The 15,808-nt window shown below is 42.9% G+C and overlaps 1 protein-coding gene across 2 annotated transcripts in view; it reads left to right on the top strand.

Moving 5' to 3' along the window:
* Positions 1 to 15,808, top strand: part of LOC138971400 (uncharacterized) — a 42,058-nt gene that overhangs the window by 8,942 nt on the left and 17,308 nt on the right. Inside the window, exons 4-17 of one of the 2 annotated variants that reach the window (XM_070344126.1) lie at positions 87 to 291; positions 2,003 to 2,095; positions 2,619 to 2,766; positions 3,944 to 4,068; positions 7,098 to 7,286; positions 7,919 to 8,095; positions 8,755 to 9,003; positions 9,422 to 9,595; positions 10,401 to 10,574; positions 11,416 to 11,664; positions 11,931 to 12,152; positions 12,468 to 12,653; positions 13,396 to 13,565; positions 14,018 to 14,182. In XM_070344126.1, the coding sequence (XP_070200227.1) occupies positions 87 to 291; positions 2,003 to 2,095; positions 2,619 to 2,766; positions 3,944 to 4,068; positions 7,098 to 7,286; positions 7,919 to 8,095; positions 8,755 to 9,003; positions 9,422 to 9,595; positions 10,401 to 10,574; positions 11,416 to 11,664; positions 11,931 to 12,152; positions 12,468 to 12,653; positions 13,396 to 13,565; positions 14,018 to 14,182 (2,526 nt within the window). Of the gene's footprint in view, positions 1 to 86; positions 292 to 2,002; positions 2,108 to 2,618; positions 2,767 to 3,943; positions 4,069 to 7,097; positions 7,287 to 7,918; positions 8,096 to 8,754; positions 9,004 to 9,421; positions 9,596 to 10,400; positions 10,575 to 11,415; positions 11,665 to 11,930; positions 12,153 to 12,467; positions 12,654 to 13,395; positions 13,566 to 14,017; positions 14,183 to 15,808 lie in introns of both variants that reach the window. The other variant, XM_070344125.1, reaches the window with a different exon arrangement.

The following is a 15,808-nucleotide window of genomic DNA, read 5'->3' as shown; positions in this document are numbered from 1 at the left end:
TGTACGGTAAATCGATTTTTTTTACTTGATAACAAAAGACATTGTCTACGACATTTAAGACATATTCCCAACAACACACTCTACAGGCCGGTGACCCAGTTGTTCAAGGTACATGCGCGTTCAGTGATGTCCCTGACAGCACAGAGGCCGGCGAGTTCCGGTGTGAGGACGTGGAGGAGTCACCGGGCTACTGCCCCCACGACACGTTTTACAAAGAGGGCAGTCTCTGCTTCCACTCTCTTGACCAGTACCTGGTCTTTGAGTGTAGAGCGGGGAAGTGGACACAGACAGGTATTAATTACACCCCCGGTATAGGGGCGTGTACAGGTTTCGCTCGATGTGTTTGTTTGTTTGTTTGTTTGTTTGTGTTCGCATATAGATCTCAAGAATGAACGGACCGATCATCACCAAACTTGGTGAACAGGTTCTATACATTCCTGAGACGGTCCTTACAAATTGGGACCAGTCAAACACACGGTTAGGGAGTTATTGGTGGATTAAAATTATACAAGGACTTATCCAGGGACATCTTAATGGTCAAAGGGAAATAACCATTCTCACTCAGTCACTGCCACCAACTGAGAAGGTTATTTCCCTTTGACGGGGGTGTTTTTCCTACCTCGTAGGAATTTCTTGTTCTTTTGGTTTCTGATTCCGGTTACCTTGAGTGTTTGAGCTGCAAGCTGAAAGCTTTCTATTATTTATCATAATCCCATCTTGGCCAATTCCATACACAAAAGATTTTTTCTCTCACAAAAAAACAAGGTCTTACATGCTAACATGCGCAGGTATGCGGGCTGGACAGATTTATATTTTCACTGTCTATCTATCTCAGATCTTGCCAGGCGTTTTCATTGGTTATGACCAATCACTTGATCAACTGGACAGTCCAATGACTTGATCACATACCAAATTTCAACATTCTGACTGCTTGCTATGGCGACTTAGAATATTTTATGAATGACATTTTTAAGAAGCCCTTACTGGCCTTACAAAATTAATTTATTAATTGTGTCCATAGTGCACAGAAAACACCCAGTCTGTTCACCTTTGGTACGTGACCAAGTGGCGGGATGGTCATTTTCCATGTAAAAGCCTGGCAAGGTCTGAGATGGCAGATGCTGATCGAGCCTAACTGTTTGCACGAGAAGGGGTTGTTTATCTTTAATGGACGACATGTTTCCTGTCTCCCGCACAAGAAGCACGATGGGCACAAACTTAGCACAATGGGCTAATTTGATAACGTTTTAGACACAATGCTCAAGATTCAGTGCCGCAGAGACATATCATGATTGTTGCATATTATATATCCATTTGCGAAATAGGAGTCAGCCGAAAAATCAAAGCAATGCGTAACAGGCTGCAGCCACAGATTAGATGTTAAATGAATCCCCCTCCTTCCCCTTTTTGTGAGTCACTCCCCTATCCCGTACCGCCCCCACCCCTTCCACCCTCCCCCTCAGATTTTTGAAAGCGAAGCGGGGAGTGGGGATGGGGTGGGGTGAGGGTCACTGTAAAACAGCTATCTCTCTCTCCCTCTTTCCTTCCCTCCCTCCCCCTCTCTCTGTCTCTCTCTGTTTCTGTCTCTCTCTGTCTCTCTGTCTCTCTGTCTCTCTGTCTGTCTCTCTGTCTCTGTCTCTCTCCCTCTCTCTCTCTCTCTCTGTCTCTCTGTGTCTGTGTCTCTCTGTGTCTCTCTGTCTCTCTCCCCTTCTCTCTCTCTCAGTCTCTCTCTCTCCGTCTCTCTCTCTCTGTGTCTCTCTGTCTGTCTCTGTCTGTCTGTCTGTCTGTGTGTGTGTGTCTCTCTCTCTCTCTCTCTCTCTCTCTCTCTCTCTCTCTCTCTCTCTCTCTCTCTCTCTCTCTCTCTCGCTCTCTCTCCCTCCCAGTCGCTTAATTTATTCGTGAGAGATCTTCCTAAAATGTCCCTTCTTATTCTGACAAACTATTTTCATAGCTTTGCAATTGCTGGTAGGACTGGCAGTCAAAGAGATTTTACATGTTTCAGATTCTTTGCTTCCTGCTCACCGCCAGAAGAGATTTTGGTGGTTTGTGGCTGCTGTGGTTGGGGTGGTCGCCTGCGCTTTTTTCTGCGGTGGAGGTAACAACAAAGGTCAGAAACAAACAAAAAAGCAATAATTGAATGAAAGACAAATAATAACAAACAAAACAAGCAAATTTAAAAAAAACAATAGAAAAAAGAAAGGAACAATCAAATAAACAAACAAAAAACAAACAAGCGAACAAACGAACGAAAAAAGTGAACAGACGAACGAACAACATTGCATTGAGCTCACATAACTACATTTGGTTCTGTACATTAACATTTTGTCTCAAAGGTCGTTTGTAAAGCATATGATTTTACACACACACACACTCACACACACACACACACACACACACACACACACACACACACATACACACACACACACACACAGACACACACACACACACACACACACACACACACACACACACACACACACACACTCACATTGCTCCCCTGCCACGCCCCTACTACCACAACCGACCCACCCCGACCACTTATCACACACATATCAGAATATAATAAACTTCTAACTTAATGTTGTAAGCGTTGTCTCCCTGTCTCGTCTTTGAAGGCTCATCATCATCTGGACCCCCACCTAACAGACCGCCTTCCATCTTCTGCCCTTCCAGTCCGACGGTCACAGCTCCTGCGGGCAAGACAGAGGCCATCGCCACCTGGTCAAAACCTACTGCGTCCGATCCAGACGGCGGACAACCACAGTGAGTTGATTACTTTGAGTTGTGTTAATTGCTTTGCGAAACGACTGTGTAGCTACTGTTTGGGGTAGAGATGGGGTTGGGATAATAATAGCAGTAGAAAGAACTGTAATGTTAACAACAGTAAACACGTTGCTGTATTATTAAGCGATTGCATCATGATGGAACATTGTCGTGGAAGCCTCTGAACATGACTGGCAACCATTTCTTTGTACAATGATGGTGCATAGAGTTACATTTTGGGTGGTTTGGTGGGTGGTGTCCTTATGGGAAGGGGGGGGGGGGGGGGAGGGGGCGGGGCAGAGAACATGTTGTGAAGTTTAATGTCCTGATTTTTACTTTGGCAACCGGAATTTGTAGTGTATTTGTTTGAATTATTTGCTTTGTTTGGTTAGTTTTCTTCTCTTAGTTAGCTTGTTTGTTTGTTTGCTGAAACTTGGGGAAAACATGGGAAGAACAGGTGATGAAGAAAGTTTGGGATGGGGTCTTGCCTGTGGAACAAAGCCTGATTTGGACAGAAATGAAATGACACTGATGGTCTCCCTTTTTGGCGGTAATAGCTGCCTTTAAATAATTGCTGGCTCTAAAACCAACAGAATGGAAGGTCGTTCCATAGCTCAGTCTACAGCTCAGGTAGGCGTCGATTCTTCGACCAAATAAGCAACACCTTACTGAGCTAATTAGTTCCGTCTTTGTTCAGGGTCTCACTGTGACTTCTTTGTCCGTCCACTTGAAAGATCACCACGTTCTCGTGAAAGTTTATTTTTTTTCTTCTAAAATTAAGCTTAAACGTTCTAATAAATCATCTTTCTTGTAGTTCGATTTCCTATTTAGACGGGCGCAGTGGCTTGGTGGTAAGACGCAGGCCTCCAAAGCGGAAGGTCGTGGGTTCGAATCCCGACCGCGCCTGGTGGGTTAAGGTGGAAGTTTTTCAGGTCAACTTATGTGCAGACCTGCTAGTGCCTTATCCCCCTTCGTGTGTGTACACGCAAGCACAAGATCAAGTGCGCACGGAAACGATCCTGTAGTCCATGTCAGAGTTCGGTAGGTTATAGAAACACGAAAATATCCAGCATGCATCCTCCGAAAGCGGCGTATGGTTGCCTAAATGGCGGGGTAAAAACGATCATACACGTAAACAAATCTAATGCACAAGATCGACACATCTGATTGATTTCAGAATTCACCAAAGAAGCGGGCCGGGGTCTGGCAGCAGCTTTAAACAGGGAAAAACATACATCACGTACGAGGCCAAGGACGCTGGAGGGCTAACTGACACCTGTTATTTCTACGTGACGGTCAAAGGTAGTGTAACGACTGACAATAGAAACAACAAGTCGCGTAAGGCGAAATAACAACATTTATTCAAGCTGTCCATAGACCATTTATCCTGGACCGCCAACTAGCTCTCTCTCCGCTCTTTCTCTCTATTACGAGGTAGCGGCCTCTCGCATTTAGGAACCTACGCTTACAAGCCTTTCAGAAATCAGGGGGACGTGATATCCGGTGTCGATTGTAAACATGGACGAAGTTGCCGAGGTAAGTTCTGAAAATGCTAAAATAAACTCAGCAAAAGTGCATAATTATGGAACATGTTTTTCGATGAGTTTTGTTAAGTTTAGTTTGGAGTTTTGGAAAATCCAGTTCATTGTCACCTCCCATTGTCACAAATAACTGGAGCGTGCTTTCTTTTCACTGTCTTCGAATCGCTGGCCTTTCAAACCGGACGCGACGCGCCCCTGAAAGTCGAGAGTCGTAACCTCGAAGGGTCACGTGACGAGTTGGCGGTCCAGGCTATTTGGTCTATGAGCTGTCGAACTCACAGAATGAAACTGAACGCACTGCATTTTTTCACCAAGACCGCATACTCGTAGTTTCGTCAGTCCACCGCTCGTGGCAAAGGCAGTGAAATCGACAAGCCAAAATAGTGCGGTAATGGTCGCGCTGAGTAGGATAACACGCTTTTCTGTATCTCTATTCTTTTTAGCGTACTGAATTTGTTTTTAATCCAAACATATCATATCTATATGTTTTTGGAATCAGGGACCGACAAGGAATAAGATGAAATTGTTTCTAAACCGATTTCGGACAATTAATTTTAATCATAATTTTCATATTTTTAATTTTCAGAGCTTGTTTGTAATCCAAATATAACGTATGTATATGTTTTTGAAATCAGAAAATGACGAAGAATAAGATGAAATTGTTTTTGGATCGTTTTAAAAAAATGTTAATGACAAGTTTCCGATTTTTAATGACCAAATTCATTAATTATTGTTTAAGCCACCAAGCTGAAATTCAATACCAAAGTCCGGCCTTTGTCGACGATTGCTTTGCCAAAATTTCAATCAATTTGATTGAAAAATGAGGGTGTGACAGTGCCGCCTCAACTTTTACAAAAAGCCGGATATGACGTTATCAAAGACATTTATCGAAAAAATACAAAAAACGTCCGGGGATATCATTCTCAGGAACTCTCATGTCAAATTTCATAAAGATCGGTCCAGTAGTTTAGTCTGAATCGCTCTACACACACACACACACACACACACACACACACACACACACACACACACACACACACACACACACACACACACACACACACACACACACACACACACACACACATACACCACGACCCTCGTCTCGATTCCCCCTCTATGTTAAAACATTTAGTCAAAACTTGACTAAATGTAAAAACAGAAATCAAGCGCAAAGATGGCACGAAAATAAAGATTTGTTTCTTTGAAAATCTTTTGAATTTTTTTGTCTAGGTCCTTCATTACAAAGTCTTAAAAAAAGGTGTTTGTTGTCCTTAAAAGTTATATTTGCTTGATTTATGTGTCAGAATTGGAAAGTGTTTGTGTGCGACTTTTGGGGATAAAACATGTACTGGTTGGGAAACATTCATCTTCAAGAAAAGTAAAGATAGAATGTTGAAGTATATTACATTTTATTAATATCACTCTAAACACGTCCCACTACGCAATAATAGAGAATTTTCTTCATAAATATTTCCAGGCAGAGTTTGTTCCCTGGGTAGATATCATAGGAGAAAATACATTTTGAAATAAGAGAAGTTTTTGATTGGATGAATCGAGAAAGGGACAAAGACATTAATGCCTGGTTATGGTCCTGGGCTGAATAGTTTTGTAAATAATAAAAAACGCTGGCGCTGGACCCGAGTACTCTTCAGACTGGCTCGCTCCCCCAGTATGAAAGTTTTTGTCTTGTGCACGTGGATTTAAACAACAACAAAAAATTATTTATTTTACACAATTAAAAAAGTTATTAGAGTAAAATAAAACATTAAAACGTTCATAATAAACAATATAGTAAACGAGAATTAAAAAAAAAATTAAAAAAATATAGACCGCCCATGCCGGAAATCGAACCCGGGTCACTTGGATTTAAAAATTTTTTTTTTTTTTTTAATTTATTTTACACAATTAAAAAAATTATTAGAGTGAAATAAAACATTAAAACGTTCATAATAAACAATAGTAAACGAGAATTAAAAAAAAATATATATATATAGACCGCCCATGCCGGGAATCGATCCCGGATCACTTTGGCCATAGACTCTCTCGTGCTCTCTGTCTCTCTTTCACCGAGACCAAACCCTGCATTTTAGTTTCTTTGCCGAGACCATATCCCCACCCGTTGTCTGGCTTGCAAATCATGCTTTTCTCGTTACTGCGTGACGTGTTCGGCTGAGGCCGCCCAAGTCTCCCCTTTAGTTCAGTGACTGGCTGTTCGCAAAGCGACCAGCCTCCCACCGCAAAAACTGCCCCCGTTAAGAGTCGTTTTTGTGGAATATTTCGCATTTAGGTCCCAGGTAACATTATGAAGTTTTAATACGATCAATCGGACCTATTATCAAGTTAGTGTATCAACTTTTGAACGAACTGCGCCCAGTAGTTTCCCAGCAATAAGCTGTTAAGTCGAGACAGACACACAGACACACAATTAAAGTCTGCTGGACCCTAGTACTGCGTACTCGGGGATTAAACTCGTATCGACGGCGTCGTGGAATTTTGGCGTAACTCAGTTTAGACAGTTTTTCAGCAGAAACCATAAATGATTTTTTTTTTAATAATAAAATAGTGTTTACATTTGTACCTGGTATTGATAGAAAGATAAAAGAATGTTAAATCATGTATTGTCATTCGTATTTTATAGAATATTTCTCATGGAGAATGATTTACTTTGTCTAACGCACACAAAAATCAAAATCGCAAAGAATCGAACTACACAAACATTTCAGGACGAAGACGGTATGTCAGAATGCTTGTTTGGGGATTACTGGAGTTGATGTTCCCTTTTGTCAGTGACAACGTGCTCAGTGCTGAGGACACCGCGCTACGGGTTACGACCAAGCTGCAGCGGGGCTGTGCAGGACAACATCTACGGTTCCACGTGCACCTTCTCCTGTGAAGACGGTTACGTCCTGCAGGGTCAGAGGTCACTGGCCTGCACACAGTCCGGCAGTTGGAGCCACGCTGATCCACAGTGTAAAGGTATAGGGTACGATCACAGGAGCTTGTATCAAAGCGCCGGTCGATTCTTATTTAATTTACTACTTCATCCTTACTGTATCCTTACTACTACTAATCCCTAGCTTTGTTACAAGCTCCTGTGGGTACGATGGTGAAGAGTATTCTTCGAAAAGCGCACTGAGCGTGAGGCGCAGTTATCACAGTTTTGTCAAGGGTGGGAGAACTGCTTATGTTTTGAAATGCTGCTGCTTTTATTGAAGATAAGTACGATAACGATGACGACGACGACGGCGACGACGATGATGATGATGATAAGGAGGACTGAGGAGGAGTAGGAGGAGGAGAAAGAGGAGGAGGAGGAGGAGGAGGAGGATGATCCTTGTCACATAGGTCAATACAACCTCTCGAACCATGCAATCAACACTTCCTTAGTCTACAATGTTGTTGTTGTTGTTGTTGTTGTTGTTGTTGTTGTTGTTGTTTTTGTTGTTGTTGTTGTTGTTGATGCCGCTGCTGCTGTTCACGTGGTGTTTTTTTGTTATCATAGTATTCCACAAATAAAATCTCTCCCTCTATCAAATTGCCTGGTAACTGATGCGTCACCGACCGTATCTACTAAGAGTTAACAGTCGTGTTTTCTTTCAATCCTTAAGCGAAATCGTGCGGCGATCCAGGCACCGTAACGGGAGGAACAGTGAACTGCCCCGGAGAAAACACATACCGTGACGTGTGCAGCATTACATGTAACGCAGGCTACCGACACTCCGGGTCTGTCTTCACTACCTGCAGGGCGGATGGCTCATGGTCCCCACCCCTGCAAGGATGCTACGGTATGACACTACAAACAGATAGCTTGCGCCATTTCTAAATCAGGAAACAAAACTTTTCAATCGCTACCATCTGGTTTATTTATTTAGATTTTTTTTTATACTGGAACACTGAAAACTGCATTCAGGGTTTAAATACTGTAATACTGATTAAGACTTCGAGGCTACAGGCACTCTGGGTCAGTAGTTCATGCATGGCAGATTGCACATGGTCTTTGCACCCTCCAGGTAGGCATTGCAAACTGCAAACTGCAAACTGCAATACCCTACTGCTTTTTATACCCCCCAGCCATCCCATTCGTATGCATGGTTTAATCGTTCTGGCGTTGTACATGTATCGTGAAGGCTCTTTTACTGTCTTCGCGAGTAAGCATGGGAGTCGACAACTTTGAAACTAGCTTTGAATAGTCTCAAATCGAATCAGAAAAGCAAACTTTTTAGCAACAAACTAGCAAGCTAAATTCCCCAAAAGGCAACCGTAAGTGTTTAAATAATAAACCGTATCAAGCAAGTGCGCACCATATCAAGGCAACGTGTCTGCTGTGTTACTGACAGGAGCTCAACTCTTGACCTCCCCACCAACTAGGCGATCTGGTTCCTGCTGAAGAAGAAGTGCACATGTATAACAGCCAGTGAATAGCATTGTATGCATTTCCTTTCAGACACCACGGTACCCACATTCACTAATGGTTGTCCTCCGGACCTGCAACAATACTCTGGTCCCCTCGGCGCAGCTGTGACCTTGACCTGGACTGACCCGGTAACCAGTGACAACAGCGGAGGATCAGTGACCTTGACCAGCCAGCCTGTGTCAGGATCTTCGTTCCCTCCAGGATTGCACAGGGTCACGATCACGGCAGCGGATCCTGCAGGAAACAAAGCTTTTTGTTCTTTCTCCATCAACGTTCAGGGTAAGAAGCGCGTATCTCAGTTCGTTCTACCCGAAATGCTACATTGCATTTCTAGGATTGCCTGAGTTAATTCTACCCGAAATACTGCATTGCATTCACCTTGTTAGTTCTACTCGAAATACTACATTGAATTTCTACGCTTCTCTTAGTTAGTTCTACCCGGAATACTACATTACATTTCTACACTTCTCCGAGGTAGTTCTACCCGAAATACTACATTTCATTACCATGATGTGTCTTTCTCATTCCTAATTTCATGCAATATTTATTTAAAGGCCTGTTCTGGCTGCAGAACTATCCTGCCTGTCTTTGTCTGGCTTATCTTTTTCTCTGTTTGCAATTTTGTGTCTAAAAAATCTCTACCTTCTACCTCCGACTGAAGTTTCTGATCAAGGGAACTAACCACTTTCCGTTTCAGTCAGGCGATGTCCGTTTCTCTCAGTATCAAACGGCCGAGTGACGTGTGGAAAGGGGTACATAGAGGGGTCTGTGTGTGACGTCACTTGTAACCAGGGATACCGTATCCAGGGTCAGCCAAGTCTCACGTGCACGGATACGGAAACATGGACGCCTGCTGTGCCGACGTGTTCAAGTAAATACACCATTTTTAAATTCGTCATTTCCAATGGTATATGAACTTCTGTATTCTTCTGAAGAGAGTAGACCGTTGCCAAAATGTTGTTGGAATCGTCCTTAAACGTGAGCAGTAATCTGTAAATCTTCTGGTTTCTCACAACTATGTTTTGTGGTTTCTTAGCCTTTTGGGGTTAAAACCTCATTAAAAACTTGTGAAAAACTTAAACTATCATCCAAAGTACTAAGAAGGGGGTATCGTAACTGTAAATAATGTCTAAACATTAAATGTGTAAATAAATATAATAGCACGTTATCATGGAGCTCTTCTATGTGAATGCAGCTTTGTGTTTGGTTCAAAATCTACAGGCATTTATCTTAGTTCAGACTTTTTGTGTAGGAGCTGTTGTTCGTGCTCAATCACTTTTGACAGTGTGAACACGGTATAATTGGCTGTTTTGGTAACAAAAAATACAACCTGACTCGAAATGCACCGGGCCGGTATGCAGGTTTCGAGCTTAATTATAATTATAATGAATGCTTATGAATACCCCTTCTCGCCAGAGCTCACGTCGATGTACAATAGCAACAACAACAAAATAAAACAATACACACACGCACGCGCGCGCACACACACACATGTACACACACAAAGTTTAGAGACTTAAGTCCAGGGTAAATTGCATTGAGGGTACAGATAATCCCGGACTAAAGTCTCTAACCTCGACTCCTCCATATCGGCCTTGACCAACACGAGGGGCGAAGCTTTCGTTGTTACATGACATTTCATTCGATGTTGATTTCAAATGATTGACCCCTTGCAGTGGTCACTTGCCCCAGTCCCCCAACAATACAGGCTGGGGGCTTGATATGTCCGACGGGCAACCGCTTCCAGTCCTTCTGCCTGCTGACCTGTATGTCCGGCTACACTGCCCAGTCTCCTCGCTTCGTCACCTGCTCTGCTGACGGGACCTGGACACTGCCTGGCACTTGTCTCGGTAACGTTTGTTTGGTGCTGTAAACAGGGAGTGGAGAGTAAAGGATGGGGTGGGAGGATAGGGGGGGGGATGTGGTGTGAGAGGGGTGGGGGTGTTAGTGTTCACAATAAGGGTAACAAAAACTTTATTTTCCATAACAATGAGATTGTCATTAACTGGAAAATTGTCTTTGACGCATCTGAATCTGCCTGTCGACCACTTTTAAACATGCATTTTTTAGAGACATGATTGTGAAGACTTTGGGTATCTAGGGCACGTAATATAAGCGTTCGCTTGAGTTCGTGTCCCTATTATTTCTTGTTTTACTGCTGTATCATGTCTAACTGAAAAAAACTTGTTTAAACCAAGACTTTGGGTACAAGAATAACCCATAAAAGCACAGAAGTACTTTATCAATACGCCAACAGTTATTAAGTATTAAATAAGCACACGAAATTCCATCAGAATCAGTGTACAACAATATGATAGGAAATAGTATACAAACAAGGGAAAGGGCTTCAGAGGAGTAGAGGAATTTTTTTTTTCATGCAAACTTTTACACGATGATGATGTGTTTTTCCAGGACAAGCTGATTCAGTAAACATTCAAACTAAAGGCGTTGATTTACTTGGTCAGTCGGAAACAATTCTATAATGTGTATGATTACTTACTGGTCCAGCTTGACTACACTATGTTTGCGCCAAGGACCAATTAACCAACCAACCGACAATTAAGGCCCTCCCCCCCAAAAAAAAAAACAAAAAAAAACAACAACAACAAAACCGATGATTTTCCAAATAATTATCTAATAATTTTAACATTCCTCTTTGCTGAGATTTGCAAATTTGTTTTACCTTTACAGACAGCGAACCACCCAGTTTTCAAGATGGCTGCCCAGACAATGTGGAAGTCTTTGCCGCTCGCATCGGAGAAGAAACGACCGCTGATTGGACGGAGCCGGCCGTGTCCGACAACTCTGGAGAAACCATCGTACCCACAAGTGACGTCACTTCTGGTTCTTCGTTTCCGGTTGGTGTGACGTACGTGACGTACACGGCCAGTGACTCCAGTAACAACAGCAGGAGCTGCCGCTTTCCTGTCACTGTCACAAGTAGGTATTTCGGGCGTTGTTCTATTGTTAAAAATACCTTCCTTCACGTTATAAAACCATCTTGTAAATCACTATACATCCGACTTGGCTTTTTATGGGATAAAAACCATCCTTCTGCCTAAACACATAGAAAATTAAAAACAATATTGGTAATAAAGGAAAAATAACATTAAAAACATTAGGAGCCCGACTGCTTCCTGTGCTGAATGGTGGTGTTGTTTTTTGTGTGAATTAATCGTGTACAATAATCTCTGCTTTTTTGTCAGCACTGTCCTGCGACAAGCCTGATTTTGAGGACCCTGGGCGATCTCGCTCCGTGATGCTGTACGACTGCCCAGACGGCTACATCCACGGGGCGGAGTGTACGCTCAACTGTACCAATGGCTACCCATTCTTAGGGTCCCATAATGTCACGTGCGAACGAGACGACAATGAAAACCCACCACGAATGTTTTGGAATTACGACGGAACAAAGCCCGAATGCAGAGGTTAGCTTACATTTAAGACTTACGATTTATTACAACTACGTGCAGTACACAGGCATGTTGCTTGGCTTGAGTATATTCAATATATTATACATTCAAACACGACCACAAAACAGAGTGCTCACCGAATTGCGAACACACACACTCACTCACTCACGCACGCATGCCCGCACGCACGCACGCACGCACGAACGCTCGCACGTGTTTTTATTTTGACAATTGTTGTTGCTCCATCCTCGAATTAACTAAAACTTGACAAAGAATTATTTAAAAAAATATTAAAAAAACGAGAACGCTACAACTTGCTTTACGTTTCAGAAAACAACTGTAGTAAGCTTGGCGAACCCGTGAACGGCGCCCTGGCTTGCCTGCTGGGTAACCATGGCTGGGACTGCTTCATGTCCTGTAACGACAACTGGGACATCGTGGCTTCCTTTGACGGGAGGTTCGTCTGCACCAACTCGGAGAGCTTTTGGAGACCGTCCACAGTGCCCGCTTGTCAAGGTCGGTAGCCCATTTATGATGTTGTTAGTGCTGTTAACGTTGTCGTTGAATGTACATAACACTCTCGGGGCCACTTGGTTCAGAGAAGATGACTGATCTGTCATTCAAATGGGAAGATTACGTGTACACATGGCCGATTGTCAGCCTACCTTTCACCAGCTTTGGTTTGAAGTTTCTCATGAGTCGCTGAGACCAAGTCGGCGGCAAGCCTGTCATGTGAACGGTCCCGACGATTTAGTTCTGATTTTGCAGCGAATTGAAAATTCATTTGAGCGCTTAGTTCTGAGAACAAAATCGCATTAAAGTTGATGGAAAGTTGGTTGTAAGTCTGCCATGTGAACAGGAGTTACGGCCCTTTGCAAAGACCATGAGCAGCTGCGCTCCTTCTTTGCAACATTTTAGGCTGCTATGTGAGAAAGCAAACACTAACGGACATACACCTTGGTTCAAACCAGTAGGTCGCCAATGCAAGGCCACCGAGCACAGCAACTGCGAGACATATCTGTTTTGCAACAAGTGGAGTATCCGTATTATCCGAGCTTTAATATTAAGGTACAGCAGCGGCATGGAAACATACAACTCGCCAGAGAGTGTAGATATTAGGGCCTAGACAGGCTTTGTACTATACATTCTCTGGTACAACAAACAGAGTCATCGAAGCGTAAAACCAACACATAGCCTCTTTCAGCCTCTTCTGCCACATCAAATCTAATTTTGTTTCATTTCGATTTTTTTCTCTCAGTGGCCTACATTCCGGGCAGAGCAAGGCTGCCTTCCGAGCTGTACTACTTCACGGGGTCGTGTGACATGTCTCTGGGTCAGATCCGCTCCGACTTCGTCGCGGCTCTCAGTAACTCCACCTGGCGGGATGCCTGTGTCAACGTGCCTACCTGCACTGTGGAGAACGTCCAGGTAACGTGCCGCCATTTGTCTTTGCCTCAACATTCATTCTTTCCCATGAAACCATCATTTCAACCATCATGAAAGGTATTAACGCGGAATGTGAGCATCCGTCTAGTTGAACACACACCAAGAATCAACCGGCGAGAAGCAAAGTCTTCTTCTTCTTCTTCTTCTGATTAACATTATTACATGATGTTTTCATTTCTCCATCAATCATTTAGAAAATAATGCTCACTGAATGAAAAATATTATTATTTCTCTAAATATATCTTGCTCGTCCACTTTAAAGACAGAAGTTTTAGTGATTGTTTGGTTTTGTCCATAAGTCAACGTTCCATAAACGTACATTTCTAGTCTTTTTTAACTCTCTAATTCTTTATTTTTGGAACGTTAGTAGTCAATCTGCCGCCGATTCCTCCGGCCTTTGAACAGGTAAGATTGACTTAGACTTATTATATCAGGTATATTGCGGACCCCAAACCAGACGCAAACGGTCGGCTGAGACAGAACTCAGAGCATACGAAGGGCACGCCAGGAAGCGAAGACAGACAATTTTGGTTCTCCGGGTCTCTTTCGATATGGTCATGGACTTCCAGAAGGATGGAACTTCCGAGGAGACATACCAGGTAATTGCCTTCTTGAAGATTTGGTCTATAATTCTCTCTCCATCTCATTCTCTATTTCACTCTGTCTCTCTGTCTCTGTCTCTGTCTCTCTCTCTTTGTCTTTGTGTCTCTCCCCCTCTCTCTCTTCCTCTCTCTCTCTCTCCCTCGGCCTCCCTCCCCTCTCTCTCTCTCGCTCTCTTTGCGTGCGAGCGTAACGCGTGCGCATGTGTGTAGTTCTCTCGATGGACATGATTTTCTTCGTCCTGTTTTTGTCCCTGTCCTCCTCGTCTAGTCTCATCTTGTCTCTCTCCTCCCTCGCGCTCTCTCTCTCTCTCAGTCTCTCAGCTCTTCCCACTCTCTCTCTCTCGAGTCTCTCGCTCGCTCTCTCTCTCGCTCTCTCTCTCTCTTTCTCTGTCTCTGTCTGGCTATCAGTTTGTCTGCCTGTCTGTTTGCCCTCTCTCTCTCTCTCTCTCTCTCTCTCTCTCTCTCTCTCTCTCTCTCTCTCTCTCTCTCTCTCTCTGTCACAACCTCCTCTGCCTACATTGTACCATGGGGGTTCTGGGCTTGTTTCTGTCTTTTTATATTTAGTCAAGTTTTGACTAAATATTTTAACATCGAGGGGGAATCGAAACGAGGGTCGTGGTGTATGTGCGTGCGTGCGTGTGTGTGTGTGTGTGTGTGTGTGTGTAGAGCGATTCAGACTAAACTACTGGGCCGATCTTTATGAAATTTGACATGAGAGTTCCTGGGTATGAAATCCCCGAACATTTTTTTCATTTTTTTGATAAATGTCTTTGATGACGTCTTATCCGGCTTTTCGTGAAAGTTGAGGCGGCACTGTCACGCCCTCATTTTTCAACCAAATTGGTTGAAATTTTGGTCAAGTAATCTTCGACGAAGCCCGGGGTTCGGTATTGCATTTCAGCGTGGTGGCTTAAAAATTAATTAATGACTTTGGTCATTAAAAATCTGAAAATTGTAAAAAAAAATAAAAATTTATAAAACGATCCAAATTTACGTTTATCTTATTCTCCATCATTTGCTGATTCCAAAAACATATAAATATGTTATATTCGGATTAAAAACAAGCTCTGAAAATTAAATATATCAAAATTATTATCAAAATTTTTTTTTCGAAATCAATTTAAAAACACTTTCATCTTATTCCTTGTCGGTTCCTGATTCCAAAAATATATAGATATGATATGTTTGGATTAAAAACACGCTCAGAAAGTTAAAACGAAGAGAGGTACAGAAAAGCGTGCTATCCTTCTCAGCGCAACGAATACCCCGCTCTTCTTGTCAATTCCACGGGCACTGCCTTTGCCACGGGCGGTGGAGTGACGATGCTACGAGTATACGGTCTTGCTGCGTTCAGTTTCATTCTGTGAGTTCAACAGCTACTTGACTAAATATTGTATTTTCGAAATCAATTTAAAAACACTTTCATCTTATTCCTTGTCGGTTCCTGATTCCAAAAAACATATAGATATGATATGTTTGGATTAAAAACACGCTCAGAAAGTTAAAACAAAGAGAGGTACAGAAAAGCGTGCTATCCTTCTTAGCGCAACTACTACCCCGCTCTTCTTGTCAATTTCACTGCCTTTGCCATGAGCGGTGGCCTGACGATGCTACGAGTAAAAT

Source organism: Littorina saxatilis, linkage group LG7 (genome assembly GCF_037325665.1).
Source record: "Littorina saxatilis isolate snail1 linkage group LG7, US_GU_Lsax_2.0, whole genome shotgun sequence".
Classification (NCBI taxonomy): Eukaryota; Metazoa; Mollusca; class Gastropoda; order Littorinimorpha; family Littorinidae; genus Littorina; species Littorina saxatilis.
This window is presented reverse-complemented; position numbering and strand designations above follow the sequence as displayed.